Source organism: Aphis gossypii, chromosome 2 (genome assembly GCF_020184175.1).
Source record: "Aphis gossypii isolate Hap1 chromosome 2, ASM2018417v2, whole genome shotgun sequence".
NCBI lineage: Eukaryota > Metazoa > Arthropoda > Insecta > Hemiptera > Aphididae > Aphis > Aphis gossypii.
This window is the reverse complement of record NC_065531.1, coordinates 56,464,084-56,480,294: the sequence shown is the minus strand read 5'-3', so window position 1 is coordinate 56,480,294 and position 16,211 is coordinate 56,464,084. Positions and strand designations below refer to the sequence as shown.

The 16,211-nt window shown below is 26.5% G+C and overlaps 1 protein-coding gene across 1 annotated transcript; it reads left to right on the top strand.

The window, feature by feature from the left end:
* The first annotated feature begins 251 nt into the window (after positions 1–251).
* Positions 252–9,708, top strand: LOC114121887 (putative phospholipase B-like 2). The gene is made up of 8 exons (XM_027984384.2): positions 252–478; positions 4,178–4,415; positions 4,498–4,592; positions 4,741–4,896; positions 5,182–5,407; positions 6,795–7,117; positions 9,098–9,268; positions 9,369–9,708. The coding sequence occupies exons 1-8, from the start codon at positions 279–281 to the stop codon at positions 9,628–9,630; spliced, it is 1,671 nt and encodes a 556-aa protein (XP_027840185.1). The 5' UTR covers positions 252–278; the 3' UTR covers positions 9,631–9,708.
* Positions 9,709–16,211: the final 6,503 nt, after the last annotated feature.

Below are 16,211 nucleotides of genomic sequence, written 5' to 3'. Positions count from 1 at the left end.
TTTTTTTTTTTTAACATAAGAATATAAAAATATAAAATTAAGTACTTATTGAAAAATAATATTTTTTCAATTATTTGTTTTATTTTAGAAATAATTTATAGTTACTTTACAATATCATATTTGGTACAATTTATATTTGATCCCAATAGCTTATCTAATAACATTATACTCATTTATATAACTACTAATTTAATTATCGAATGGATCAAAAGTCATTGGTTTATACGAGAGTCGTTAATTTCTAATTTACAACGCATTTGTTTAGTATCAATAGAACAATGTTGTCAATAAGATGTATACTTCTCTCATTGTTGTCCGTTTGGGCGTTACAATGTTCAGCTTTAATAAAAAACCAAACACTGGTAGCGGTGAAAAAGGACAACAATCGAATAACTATTCAGCCTAAACTCTATATCGTTAAGCCCAAAGAGATAATTATCGCCAAAGCTAAATATGTAGACAGGATCAACAGTACTGGGTATGTATACATTGCAGTAGATATTTAATAAAAATTTAAAACGAATTTATTAATTAAAAATGTCTCTGACGAAATTCTTATGAATTCTTTCATAACAATAGTCGAAAATATAATTTACATTTTTTTTTTTTTTGATTTGATAAATTCTTAATAGTTACTAAAGATCTTAGGCTTTTTTTTGTATTCTGTTAAATAAATGTAATATTTATTTATTTTATGGATTTTTGAATTTTTAGGATATTTTAATTTCAATTTAAGCATAATGCTCAGCATTTTTATGCATTTCAACAATAACTATACATTTTTAAATTCTATAAATGCCATTAGTCCATTTCATAATAATATATAATAATAAAAAAGCGGGCAAGTGGGTACCGTTTTGCTGTACATTAGGGGGTGGGGTGGACCTCGGACTAGGGTAGGTTAAATTTGAATGCAATGATAGGTATCATCATATATACGAAAAACGATTCTGAACGAAGATGATTTGTCAGCCTAGGATATAATTTCTAGTGGTTGGTGAAAAAGGTGGTTTATGTTTTAATGGCCTGAATACACCAAAATTTAAGTTCTTTTATAATTATTGTAAGCTAAACTTATGAAAAATCTTGTATTAAATTTTCAACTCTTAGCTACCTATACAAACATTTTTATGAATTATACCTACAAAATAATTTGAAAAATATTCATAATTTTGACGAATTTTCGTCAAAATTTGAACTTCAAATGCTAATAAAAAAAAATTGTGCCTATGTATTCTTATAATTTTTTAATCACTATAAGAATAACTTATTAGGAACTTTGTATTAAATTTTCAAATATTTTGATTGGGCCAAAAACATTTTATTGACACTTCAAAAAAAAAAATTTCGGTTGTCATTAAATAGCTCAAAAAAAAGTCAAAATATTTTGAAAATTAAATCATGTAAAGAAAATGCAAATCTAAATAACTGGTAAGATTTTCAAGTATCTACGACTTATACTTTTTGAATAACAACAAATATTTAAAATCGTTCGAGGATAAATCGTTATCGTTACGCGATTTCGTAAAAATTTAAAATTCAAACGCACTTAAAATTTTTTCTATAATGATGCTTCGAGTTTTCTCTATAGCTACTTGAAGAAAAACCTATGGAAAACTTAGTGTTGTATTTTTAATCCTTAGTTATAAACAAAAAACATTTTATGATTTTTCAACTTCAAAATTACTTGCAAATTTTCGCGTTTTCGACAGATTTCGTAAAAATTTGAACTATAAACGCTTATAAAAAAAATTGTGACTAACGATTTTTAATTTTTTTAGCTACAATAAGAACAACTCATAAGGTACCTTGTATTAAATTTTCAAGTTTTTTTGGTCATCCAAAAATTTTTACCGACACTTCAAAAAAAAATTCAGTTGTTTATAAATAATTCAAAAAAAGTCAAAATTTATTGAAAATTTAACTGTATATAGATAACACTAACATAAACATTTAGTGAAAATTTCAAGTATTTATAGTGATTAGTTTTTGAATTACAACCATATAAAAAAATTGATTCGGTCAAAAACTGGTTTTGCGTAAGAATTCCCGTTTTTCCGTAATTTTTTTTTTTGTTTTTCTCGATTTTTTTGAAAATTGTTAGAAAATGTTTACTTTTTGCATGTATAATGCACCAAGGATATTCACTTTTCCATCGGAAACCACCCCCGAAGTTTGAAATTGAAGCATTATTTCGACTAGTTATGCTGTACACAGACACACAAAAAAAAAACATACATCATTGTAAAATCAATACATTCATCACTTCGTTCAGAATCTAAAATATGCACCAATATCATTACATACATATATAAGTATATATCATAGAATATGTTACTTAAGTCCTAAAGGCCCGTCGTAACGGTCTAAAATAAAGGAATACAACAAAAAAGTCAATATTTTTTAATGTAATTCCATAGAAAAATTCAAAACACTATTTTTCTTGGAATTATTTTTTTTAAAACTATTAAATAGGTACCTAAATATTTTGAAAATTTTTTTTTTTTAAAGTTTATTAAACAAAAAATTTTCCATATCACAGGTGGTTGGTTAGGTTTTTGTTTTTCGAATTTAACTATATAATAACAAACTGAATCAAACTCGATTTGTAATGTCAACTTTTTAATAAAAATCACTAAAAATATCTACTTCATTGTTGAAATTGTAACAAAATTAACGAAACATCCAAAAGATCGAAACACAAACTTTAGTAAATATAATTAACTGTTGGTTATAAAAACTACAACTTAGCTAGTATTATAAATAATGGGGTGCATTTTAAAGTCTAACTTCTGTAAAAATTAAAAATAATTAAATTTTTAAAAATGTGGTATTTACTGAATTTATTTATTAATTTTAATCATAAATATAAATATTTGTAATTAAAAATATGATTAAAATTATAAATTGTTTACTAATCATAACTTTGCCTGACTGCCATGACATAGTTAGAGTATTTTTTCTCGGATTAAAATTATTTTACTACAACAGGTGAACTAAAATGTACAAAAAATATTATTTTCAGATTATTATGATTGTTTAAGGGTGCCTACAGTTTTTTTAAAAATCAAATAAATTTTAAACTGTTCTAAAATCCCTATTGTTCTGTACTTTCGAATAATTTCATTTTCTAAAAATTCACATTAACAGAAATGTCGTGACAAAACCGTAACAAAATTTAACATACCTAGTATATTTAAATTAGGACACTAGATAAAATTTTTAAATTTAAAATATTTCAATAAAATCTATATTTTATATAAATAAGACAAATTAAAAAAAAGTAATTTTATAACTATCATTAATACATATTATAATAATTTCTAAAAAGTTTATAACTTTGTAAAACATTATTTTCATGTAATTTGATGTCATTCCAAAACTTCATCTTTGAAAAAAATATAATTTTTACAAATTTTTATTTTTTTAAATTCTACAATATAATATATATTTATAATTTCATAATTCAAAGTAGAATATTTTTTAGCTAATAACTTTTTTAGGTATTTTAATTCATAGAATTTTGAACGCGTAAAAAAAGTTATAACAGTATTTCAAGTTTATTAATTGATCGTCGAACGGAATTGTAGTGGAACAATATTTTACGAAACTATGCCTCTATAGTCTATACACTTTATAGAATTTTATAGTATAGAATCAGATTGGTTTTAGTAGCATTTTGTTCAATGAAAGTTTATTTTTAATATTTATTTAAAATTAGAGATTGAAGAAATCAGTGATTGTTAAGTAATATTCTTTGTACGTGTAAGTAATACGAGCCCAAATGTGGCATTTGCCATTATTATATCAGCCTTTTGATTTAATCTCAATGGGTACAAAACAAGTCACGATAATAATGAATTTTCATATGAAATTTAGAACAAAAAAAATTTTTTTTAATTTATATTTAACTCGTTTTTTCATTCAGTAGAAAAAAGTAAATTACACTTTTAGAGGAAAAATAAATCACTTACATTATGTGTCTTCAGTCTAGCATATTATGAGAATACTGAGTTTCACTAATATTCCTATAAGTACTGTAATTTATTTCAAGGTTTGGAAAACTCATTTTAACAAAAATAAATTAAAGTACCTACCTATATTTTTATTTTTACATGGTATAATGGGTTCACATTTTGATAAATATTGTTGTAAATTAATTGAAACAAACTTGTAGATGGGGTTATTTAGAGATTAGGACTTCACAAAAAGCTAGAGACGAAGATCAAGCTTATGGTGCCGGGTATTTGGAAGGAACGTTAACCGCTGATCTCATATATAGCCATTGGTTTAACACAGCTAAAGACTATTGCACCGACCGTTCGGAGGTCTGTGAACAATTAAAAGATTACATGACGACCAATAAAGACTGGATTAAATCGAAATCAAATGAGTCCGACCCATACTGGTACCAGGTATTTTACTCTTTTTATTACCGTTCGGTTTTACATTACATTTTACGCGATTATTACAGTACCTATATATAATATTATATAGATCGGACTGTATTACAAACAACTTGATGGGTTGTACGACGGATACATGCGAGGCAAGTCACCCGATACGCCCGACTTGACTTGGGATGATTTATAGTGAGATTATTGTTATTTTCATACGTTATAAATTAAAATATAAGTAGGTAGTAAGACGATGCGAAAGTTTTTCTTAAATCATATTATATTTGTAGAAATATTTTAAAATTATTTCGTTATGTGTGTGTGTGTGTGTGTATTGTTATAGCTGGTTAAACGCTCTCGACGATTTGGGCGACTTATCTATTGCTCTAGATCCATCAGAATCTAGGCACCGTGTCCCTGGAAATGGATCATGTTCGGCCCTTATCAAACTGCTGCCAGGAAACAAAGACATGCTTGTATCGCATGTGACGTGGAGCGGGTAAACACAACGGCACTTATAACTTATAACTGACCATCATAGTTTAATAAAACCGTATTGTTAATTTGTATTAAGGTGTATCTGGAGGATTAGATAATTCAAATGATTTTGGTTTTAATTAACAATACTGTCAAATCTTCTAGATATACAATATACAAATTAAAATCTATACATGATGTTTAACGTAGATATACAAATTGCATAAAACGTATACATATGTTAATGTTATAAGAGTAGGTATAAGACATAATATTTTATCATTGAAAAACCTCTTTCACTCTGCAGATACGAAACAATGTTGAGAATACAGAAAAGGTATAGTCTGCGTTATAGGAAGAGCAAAACGTCCGACAAACTAATACGTGGGTTCGACATGTCGTTCAGTTCGTTCCCGGGTGGTATTCAATCCGGAGATGATTTTTACCTGATATCTTCTGGTTTGACCACTATGGAGACTACTATCGAAAATTATAACAATTCCTTGTGGTCTAACGTGAAACCGGTCGGTCAGGTATATATGTTTATAAATATGTATTATACTATTATGTTATATGTATATCCAAATAATGTTTTATGTCTTAAATCCTTTTTTGAGGCTGTTTTAAAGTTTTGTGGTAAAGAGATACTCATAATTCAGATCGGTAGCTTATCGCTTATTATTAGTAAATCAGTGGCCATTGTGTGCTATATAGGTAAGAAGTTTGCAAGCTCTAATATTGTAAAGTATAAAAATATACCTACTACGAACATAATGTACACATTACTAAGTATACCAATAATTATGAATAGGCGTTTATAATATGGGTAATATAATATAATACCTATTACTATTATGAGTGTTTTTATTTTGCTATCGGAGTTCATTTAGAGTGACTTTGATAATATCTTGCACATCATTTGAAAATAAATTTAAGATGCTTTCCATTATACTATAAACTCTGAATAGGTTATGCTTGCAGTCAAGTAGGTAAAATTACTTTAAATCTTATTTGTTTATTCGTACTATTTATCTGATGTAACTCTCTCTTGTAAGTAGTTTGTACTTTATACCTAAATCTCTCTTGTTTACAATTTGTAATATAATAATATAATATATTTATTTCGAATTACTGAATTAAACTGATATTAATCATTTTAGTACATGCTATAATAATTACTGAATAATTGATGAGAGTTTGAATATTTACAAAAGTACTGAAAACTTATTATGACGTATTGATATTTATAGTTTTAATATAATATTAAATAAAAAAAAAAAAAAATGTTAAGTGTAAAAATGGTTGCTTAAAGTAAATTATAGTAACTACTCTAGTAACTTTCAAGATAAATTTGAAATTGTTTTCAATAATTTTATCAGATAACTTAATTTTTCAGTTGGCAAAATAATTTAAGAAATGTAGACAAAAATAATAAAATAATTAATACTTATGAGGTGTAGGCGGTGTAGCACATTATTAATTTGTTATTATTTATTCACACTAGGAATAAGTAAGGAACTTAATAGTTACTATGTATACAGACGTCATGGAAAATTGCCTATTTTAAACCCCTTAAAATCGTCCAATATCGAATTTCTTTAAATATTCATAATGAGGATACTACATCCGCATTTTTTGTCTTGATCGTATAAATAATGATTTTCGACCTAGAGGGGGACTTAGGGAAGCGTGACAAAATTTTATTTTACATTATCTTCCATAACTTAGAATCACTATATCTTATGTATAATATATAAATAAATATAAACATAATTTAATCGTATTATAGTGAGAGGGAGTGACATTATAAAATAGCGTGAAAGGGGGTATGTACCTCAAAAGGTTGAGAACCCTTATAATAGAGAGTATTGTGTAGTAGATATACGATATTTACAGTGATGATTATAATTTACAACATAGATTTTGGAATTTGTGCGCGCAATGGTCGCGAACCGCCTGGCTACCAATCCAACTGACTGGGTGGACATATTCAAGCTCCACAATAGCGGCACGTACAACAATCAGTGGATGATCGTCAACTACGCTGCCTTCCAACCGGGAAGTCCGTTGCCGTCCAGAGATGTACTTCACGTCCTCGAGCAGATGCCCGGTCATGTGATGCACGATGATTTCACCGGCCATTTAATCAATCAGACGTATTGGGCAAGCTATAATGTGCCATATTTTCCTTTTATATTCAACATTAGTGGAAACAACGATATGGAACAACGTTACGGCTTGTGGTAAATAAAAATTTATGTTATACGTCAACAATATGTTAATACTCAATATAACAAGTATTCAATAAGTTTGTAAGCTTTTAATAATTACTGTATATACATATTTTAATATCTACATGGAGCAACAACAGATAGGACATCACCCTAGCGCGTCCCGTTATCTTTATGGTACTTTTTTAATACATAGCCTCTATGCGTCAACAATAATATTGCTATTAATGTTCATAGGTATATCCCAAGTACGCGATCGTAGTGTTACCGCTGATAATAGGTACATACCTATACTAAAATGGTACCTATAATATTACCTTGTGTTAGTTTTTATTTGCACTATGGTTCAAAATCCATATCTCATACGCAAGTATCTAATATTACTTAAAAATAAAATCTTGGAAGTACAAACAATTCAAGTATACGTAAAAAATTTGATTTAAACTTCTAATTATATAATAGTATCTAAAAAAATTGGGTAATATAAAAAATACTAAATTGAACGAATCTCTAGATTAGATTATGTTAAAATTATGGCATTGCAAAATTAACTCAAAATAAATATAAAATATAAAAATATAAAAATAATAAAATATTATAATAATAATATTATTATTATAGTATACACTCACCCGACATTTTAAACATGTTTATAAGTCAAAATAATTAAATAAATAATAATAACCAAATATTGTTGAGATGTAAGCCAGTTGTAACCTCCTATTATGGTTTATTATGGGTAATTCTAAATGAACTGGGACACATTCGATCTACGTTAAAATAATATGATTTTTTTTTCTTGGTTGCATTTGAAACATAAATAAAGGTCATTTCGGGACGCACTCGGAAAATTATCAACACATAACACTTTTTAACGAGTAAATTTATATTGTGAAATATTTAATATTCTCATTAATTATATCATACCTATTATCGTTTATTAGTCTCAATTGATGTAATGATAATTTACAAACTTATTGAATACTCTGTATAACAATATAATAATTAATAATAGGACAATTATATGTACATAATACATATTATTATGATATGCCTATTTTATTTGCTTGTCATGTATAGAATATTTTTTTGGAATTAAGACCAAACAGATAACTGGGACTAATGGGAATATGACAGTAGAGTATATTATAATGGAACGATAGTATATCGATTCTCTTTCGGTTGTTTAGCAGTGTTGTTTTCAAAAATAATTCATCATTTTTGTGTGTATCTATAATTTGTTATGATCAACGTAATAATAACAAGATATCACCTAATATCAGGCTGTTTTAGTATTTTTTCAAAACCAACTAGTTTAAATTTATTAAATACTTATTATAGGTACTTAAATAGAAATATTGAATCAAAATTCCAAGCAATCATAGATAAATTTTCAAATGGAAAAAAAATCGAAATAATTACTTAAAAAAAATATTTTTCTCTTTTGATTATATAAGAAAATAAGATAAAATTATTCTTAGAGATTAATCTATCATTGCAAAAATTGTTGTTTACTTATGTGAGTATGTGTGTGTCATGTTTGAAACCCCTCATGGTATTTTGAGGTAAATTACAATTTATAATTTACGGTTGCCCTCCCTTATTGACTGAGCTTCAGAAAAACCACTGAGCTATGATTTAAAAATAATAGTAGAAAATGAATTCTATTATCAGTATCAATGTTAACTATTGTTACATATTATACAGGTAGTTTTATAAATATTTTGTAAAAATATTCCAAATGGCGAATACCTAAATTTAGTAGTAAGCATCTTAGCATCTAGCATAGAAGTAATATTACATCAATTTTTATTTTATGTTGAGTCATAGCAGTATAGTATTCTATTTTTGTTACGTATACTTTAATACTAAAATATATATTATATGTATGACACTGGACTCCTGTATAGTGTATATTTTCTTGATTGAGAAACAGAAAATTTAATTTTTAATGATAGTATAATAACATATCAGCACGATTTACGGTTAAAGGTTCTCATACTCGGACTCGCCTCGGGCTCGTATTTTTGCCAGAGATCACACAAAGATTCATTGTAGCAATTGTATGTTGCATCTGATGCGATCCAATAATTTTACACAAGATCCAGAATCCCGGTGCAACTGCAGTCCACCATATTCGGCAGAAAACGCGATATCTGCCAGGTATTTGATGGTTGAATGAAAAAGTTTTACTTCTGTGATTATATAGTTACAAGGCTTTTCGTATAATAATAACGGTTGTGTGAAATTTTTTTTTTGTCAGAAACGATTTGAATCCCGCGAACGGTACGTACCCCATTGAAGCGTTGGGTCATCGGTCGCACGGAGCCACCGATGTTAAAGTTACTTCGAGCCAGCTATTCCAACAGTTGCAATTCAAAGCGGTTTCTGGCCCCACTCAAGGTAGTAACAATAGTTTAGGACCTTTTTGTTGGAGTAAATCGGATTTTAACGATAAAGTCAGTCATCTTGGTCAACCCGACTGTTTTAATTTTAAACCAGTATTACATCAATGGTCTTTATAAAATATGTAAGTATAGATATAACGAGTGGTTGTTATCTATATCTATTAATAAAAAGTTATATATTTTAAATATACTTTATATGAAGTCTTAAAATTGTATAAATAAAATTCTAGGATTAAATATTATAATAGGTATAATGTATGATTTTCAGGTTACTAAATAATTATTTTAATGATAATATTAATATTTTGACAAATGTTCGTATTTTTTTGTTTCCCTGGTTATTTTAAAATGTATTAAGAATTTTAAATATTGACCTACCAAAAATTTCAACTAAATCCAATTTTCTAAAATAATAGACCTCTCTCAAAGTATATTTTTTCAAATAATATAATTTAAATAGGTAATTTAAAATCAATATATATATATTATAGTATACAGACTATACAGAAAACAATTTTGTAAATTTAATTTTCGAACAAATTAAAAATTGTTTTAATCAATTGTAGAGGGAGTTCTACTTCACGGTTAGTGTGTTACACATTATTTTGTACTATATTTTTTTCTAATTCTATGCAACCTCGATATACTTTTTGAATTCCTATACTACATAAACAAGGTATGATATTACATTAATCGATCACGTTTTTCTTTATTATATTATATAATATACCTATTATACATATAATATACTCGAGCCGGATACAACGATGGCGGCAAATGCGGCGCTCGAGTCAACTGCATCCATGCAACTGACTTCGGGACCGGGTCTTGGCCGCCGCGGCCCTCCCGACAACGGCCCGCGGTCAGAAGTTTGCCGGCAACTCGAACGTCATTGGTCGGGCGGCGTTACGTCGACCGCGCCCTGTTGCAAGTCGCGGTGCACCACGCGCGGGTTAAGTAAACAACTATTTATGAAATAATATTATGATGTACTTACACCAGTTTAATGTGTGTTTGTGTGTTATCTTTTTTGCTTACGTGGAAACGATATCTAATCGACGAACAGAATTTATTTGTGCACTACTCACGTAATCAGACTGTTTTTAGAATGGTATTTTAATAGAATGGTGTTTTTTGGTAGGTATACTATTTTTTCCCTAAAAGATCACGAACGTGGATTGACGAAGACGAAAACAACAACAATAACTATTTACTACACTGAAGTTGAGATATTCTATTTATCTATTATTTAAGTATTTTAAGTAGGCACATATTATATTAGTACTTTTAGTCCGAAATTAAAACAAAATTAGTCTTATTTTCTCTTCTCTACTGTATACTGATATGGTTTTTTATATCAGATATTACTACCAGCACATATATATATATATATTATATTTAAATACAAGTATACATACATTAACGTGTGTCAGATGAAGGTTTAATTCATTTTGACTAAATGGCCAAAATTATATTTGCAATATTATCATTTATCACGCATGCCTGCAGGCTGCTTGTTCTGAACGGTGAACCTATCTACATTTGCATCTATTCGAGTAGCAGCGATAGCGTTAGTGCGTTACCTGCTGCAATACTACATATATTTTATCAGCACGCCAAAAGCAGCTGGCACAGCACTTGCAATACATATCGAGCTCAAGGGCTATAGGTAACTGACACCTGTTGTCGGTACCATACTCGGCTATGCCTACTCTTATATGCATAGATTACAATTTTGACTGATTTGCATTTTGGAATATTTTTAAATATAAATAAAATCGACGAAAAAGTATTTAAATGTATTTCCATTGTATGATTTAGTAAATTACTAATACTAATATACAATAATTAGCAATAATACAATTCCCCATTTCTCAACTCAAGTTGCATATTTAGCTTACATAAGGTAGCTTAATCAACTCTGTAACTTATTATAATATCTAATCTATAATATATGTTGGAATTTTCTAATAATAATTATACATATAGGTTAACTGCAGGTATATAGCATTATAGCCATATGGGCAATAAAAATTAATCTTATTTCATGTAATTGTTCACGTTTATAATAATACTTAATACTTTTATAAACACTAGAATAAATAGAAATTATGTACCTATTCATAATAATAATATTTTGATATATAGAATCTAATAAAAAATAAGTTAATTATAACTTCACAAAGTGAGTTATATAATTTAAACATGTTATGTATTAAAAATTTAATGATCTTAGGATAAAGTTAAAAATATTCACTATCGAGGGACGAAAATCCAATTTTTTTTTTACTTAGGTAGATGAAAGTTACAGCTTGCAGAACGTCTTTTCGTCTCGGGTATGATTTTATGTTTCGTCATTAGAAATATTCACTTCTCAACTTCCCGTGTCGTCTTTTTGTTAACTCAAAAATAGATATTAACAATGACTGTATTGATGATATTTTTTCTGCGTGGACATCTATAATTTTTTGTTTTTTGACGTTAATAGTTCAAAAATAAAATTATGTTTTATCTTAGAAATATATGCATATAACAATTAATAGAGTATAATTTTTTATATTTTGTTACGTGTGTCAGTAATATGTATACATTGTATACATAATAAAATATAAATGATTATGGTTTATTTATCGCTATATTTACTGTACCACACAGCGACAGTATACATATTATATTTATGAGATAAAACATATTTTGATTTCATGAAGTATTGACGTCAAAAGATTAAAACAAAAAATTGTATACATATATAATACATATTATACGTACTTAATATAATTATATCGTTACCCACAGTATTTTTGTCGATGAATAATGACATGGAATATGTGTGTGTTATAAGAGTGGTAAAGTTAAAAGGTATCAATCGAGTAGTCTATTTCATATTATTTAATATTTTGCAAAAGTTTTTAATTTTAATAAGAACATAATGTAATAAATAAAATTGAAAATCAATATGCATTATTATTTTTTATATAATTCAAAAACCAATAAAAACCTCGAGACTTAAAGTGATTTATATAACTAACTACATACACACAGTAACGATATAAACGGTAATATAATAATATTAATAAATGCTGTCGTTTGAAATAGTGTTAGAAAAACGTAATACTGCACGTTTCATAAATGTTGATACTTTATACCTACATTATAATCTTTAATGTATAATACGCTCGATACTCGTTTCACACGTACCCACACCTGTACACAAAATCCTTGTTTGGCCTACTCAGATCAGTGAATTTTATTGCCAATCTTTTTTCCACCATAATATAATGCACAGTATTGTGTTCTCGATAGCTCTGAAAATGATAAATAATCAAAATTCAACTATACAAAACTGATGATCATTAATATTATACAAAATGACTATATTAATACATAACATAATATTATCGCAATAAACGTCCTTTAAAAGTTTTGATAATTGATAAGGGTAGCTGTATGCCTGTATGGTGTATAGGTCCATAAAATCTCATAAATTGACAATTTTAGTTTTAGATAAATTTAAAATTAAAGCTGAAGAACGTATACTTAACAGTTTTAAGTGACATTTGGTTGAAAATTCATTTTTTTTTTCATTTATTCCTCGTGAAATTGATTTTGTTTCTAAGCTTTAAATAGTAAGTACTAACAAAATTGATATTTGCTATATTACCTAACCATATCGCCACAATGTATTATAGCCAATAGCCATTTATTATTACATATAAAGGAGAATATTATAATACTATAATAATATCATAAAATTAAAACAAGTGTATGCCCACGTTATCGTTATAATTAATAATTTATTGCGAAGATACTAACTTTTTTTATGATTATCAAACATCAAATGATTGACTTTAACTGCTAAAAAAAATATTTGAAGTATTATAGATTTTAAATTATTTCTATGTATAGAATATAGATATATAATATAAAAAAAAAAAAATGTATATGATAATAATCAAAAAATGAGTTGAGCCATACATATACGTATACGTATATCAATTTGTTGTAATAACAATTGGCATATTATAAAGGAAGTGTTTTAAAACAATAAAATAATTATTTAATTATTAACTATGATGATCTTATATGTATTTGTTTTGTCTTTGAGTGAATGTCAAATGCAATTACCTTCCACATTATTACCTTGAGTGTATTTGATGATTGTGATTATGGCATTATGTTAATATTATACAATGTATAATATACATCCAATATACATATATCTATTGCACATATACCTATTTGTTATTTTATGCATAGCTCATTAAAATAATTCCGTTAACTTGTCAAAGAAATAACACGTAAGTAAAACATACGTTATTATGATTATATTATATATTAAATAGCATACCTATACATACGACTATACGAGTACACCAGCCAGAGTTACTGCACGAAATCAACAGTGTTTGATGTAGGTACTTACAATGTATGATGGTCGACATGTAAATATATAACATCATAATACTAATTATTATGCGGTGGTTGTTCTATCAAACGGATCCAAAATATTGATAAACTGGTATAGGTACGTACTACACCACCTATATCTACTAAAATATTAAATTTTCACTGGTGTTTGCTTGGCAATTTTAAATTTTGAACGGAATGATGTTTGAAATTGATGTGTTTTAGTTAATATTCTGTACATAAAATAAGAGCGTTTCATTGTACAATATGTTAATATAGGTATACAATATAATATTCTAGAATAGCTAATACCTACAACAAACATTTGGTATAATTTAATATTATTATTATATTAAATACGACGTTATAATTATAAAATACACAATCCCAAATATATATATATATATAAATTACAGACTCACCCATAAAAACAGTGTTACGTTGAACAATACTTGAGTTTAAAGTTTAAAGTGTAACAAATATTGATCAATTTAATGATACACGATACATTCAATAGTTATTTTATTCAAACTTATGTTATTATCCAAACAATTTATACGTCACAAATATGGATTTTACTCATTGCTGTTAGTTTGATATAGTTAACTTATATAATATAACCTGTCAAAATAATTATTATTATTTTCTGCATGTTAACAAATTCTTTCATTAATTTATATTTTTCACAAAAGGTACTCCTCTGCAAAATCGTTTTTTTTTTAAATACATGTTTATATAATTTAATAAACCACTTTAATACAATCATTTTATATAGGTATTCAAGCACGTTAAATATATTTAAATAGGTATACCGTATACATGTAAATTAACTGATCAGTCTAGTTATATTTCAGTCTCAGTTTTGATTCTTATAAAATACAAAATGTAGGTTATAATTATTTGAAAGAAATAAGTTCATAAATCATAATTCAAGTATGCTATTAAAACACATACTCGTACATTTTCATCAGCTTTATTCTTTCTAAATGTATATTTGACCATTTTTTTTTTTGCAAATAGTTTTTGTATCATAAGTGTCATTTTGTGCAATTTTGGTTCTAAAAATAATAAAAATTAAAATAGTAAAAATATTCTACAATTATTGTGATTACTGATTAGTTATATTAGTGAATAGTTATTGTTATAGTCATTAGTCACTGTGTTTCATTACGTGTAAATCTCAATCAAATTAGAGCTCATAATAATATTCAATGTTGGTTAAAATTCAAATTTTCTTGATTTTCTACTGTCAGGCATTATTTGTAGCTAACACGTCAAAACAATCTAATATTAGACAACACAATAATATAAGGTTGTTATTTTTAAGTAAATATTGAAATATCTATGAAGATACATGTGTTAACAAAACCTTATTTTTAAAAAAATGTTCAGTTTAAGATCGTTGTTTATAATTAACACTGCCGTTTTAATTATTTTAAAATATGCTCGAAAATTAACAACACGGAACACTTTTTCATTTCTTCTCTGCAGTATATGTTTTTAAACCAAAAATGAGTTAGTTATGTTAGGTAAAAATAATATAATGAAACTGAAAAAGAAATATAATATAAGTAAGTGTATAACCTTGCAGATTATGGCTTCGCGGCTATAAGCATAAAAACGATATTCATATACATGTAATAATATATGGATGGATATTGGATACGTATAAATTATTACTTCTTAGTTTTTACCCCATTATTTAATTAATCATTAACTGAATGATTTCTTTTACATTTTTTTATTTATGAAATACTTTTCTTACGTATTTAATAAAATTTAATATTAATTAAAAAATACTATACTAATTTTGTTTTAATAGTTAGCCGTATTTTTATTTTATTTTTTCCTATGAATTATAATAATAATGAAGCAGTTTCATAAATATTAATTAATTAAAAAAAACTTCCTTATTAGTTATTTAGATAGGTAATATAATATATTATATACTAAAAATAATAAAAATACAAAATCGGTATCATTTAATCTTAGATATGAATTAATATTATTTTTAATAATTATTATTTATTAAGTAATAACATTGATTGTAATTACTAGTGTTTAAAATCAAAAATATTATGGTAAAATTATGTACATATACTGTAAAATAAAATTCAGTTCAACCAATTCTTATATACTGTCCTCTCATTAACTTTTTTATATAGCATATAAATATTTGATAAATAACCATATCTATAAATCCTATTGCTCAATAATTTTTAGTACTAGTATAAATTATAATTAACTAAAATTCCTAGTCCTCCACCTTTCCGTTTTTTTTATCTTTGGTT

Coding starts and splice junctions, on each gene's coding strand:
- LOC114121887 (XM_027984384.2), top strand. CDS start 279: ATGTTGTCAATAAGATGTATACTTCTCTCATTGTTGTCCGTTTGGGCG. Junction 4,416..4,497: donor CCGACCCATACTGGTACCAG/GTATTTTACTCT, acceptor AATATTATATAG/ATCGGACTGTATTACAAACA. Junction 5,408..6,794: donor ACGTGAAACCGGTCGGTCAG/GTATATATGTTT, acceptor TTTACAACATAG/ATTTTGGAATTTGTGCGCGC.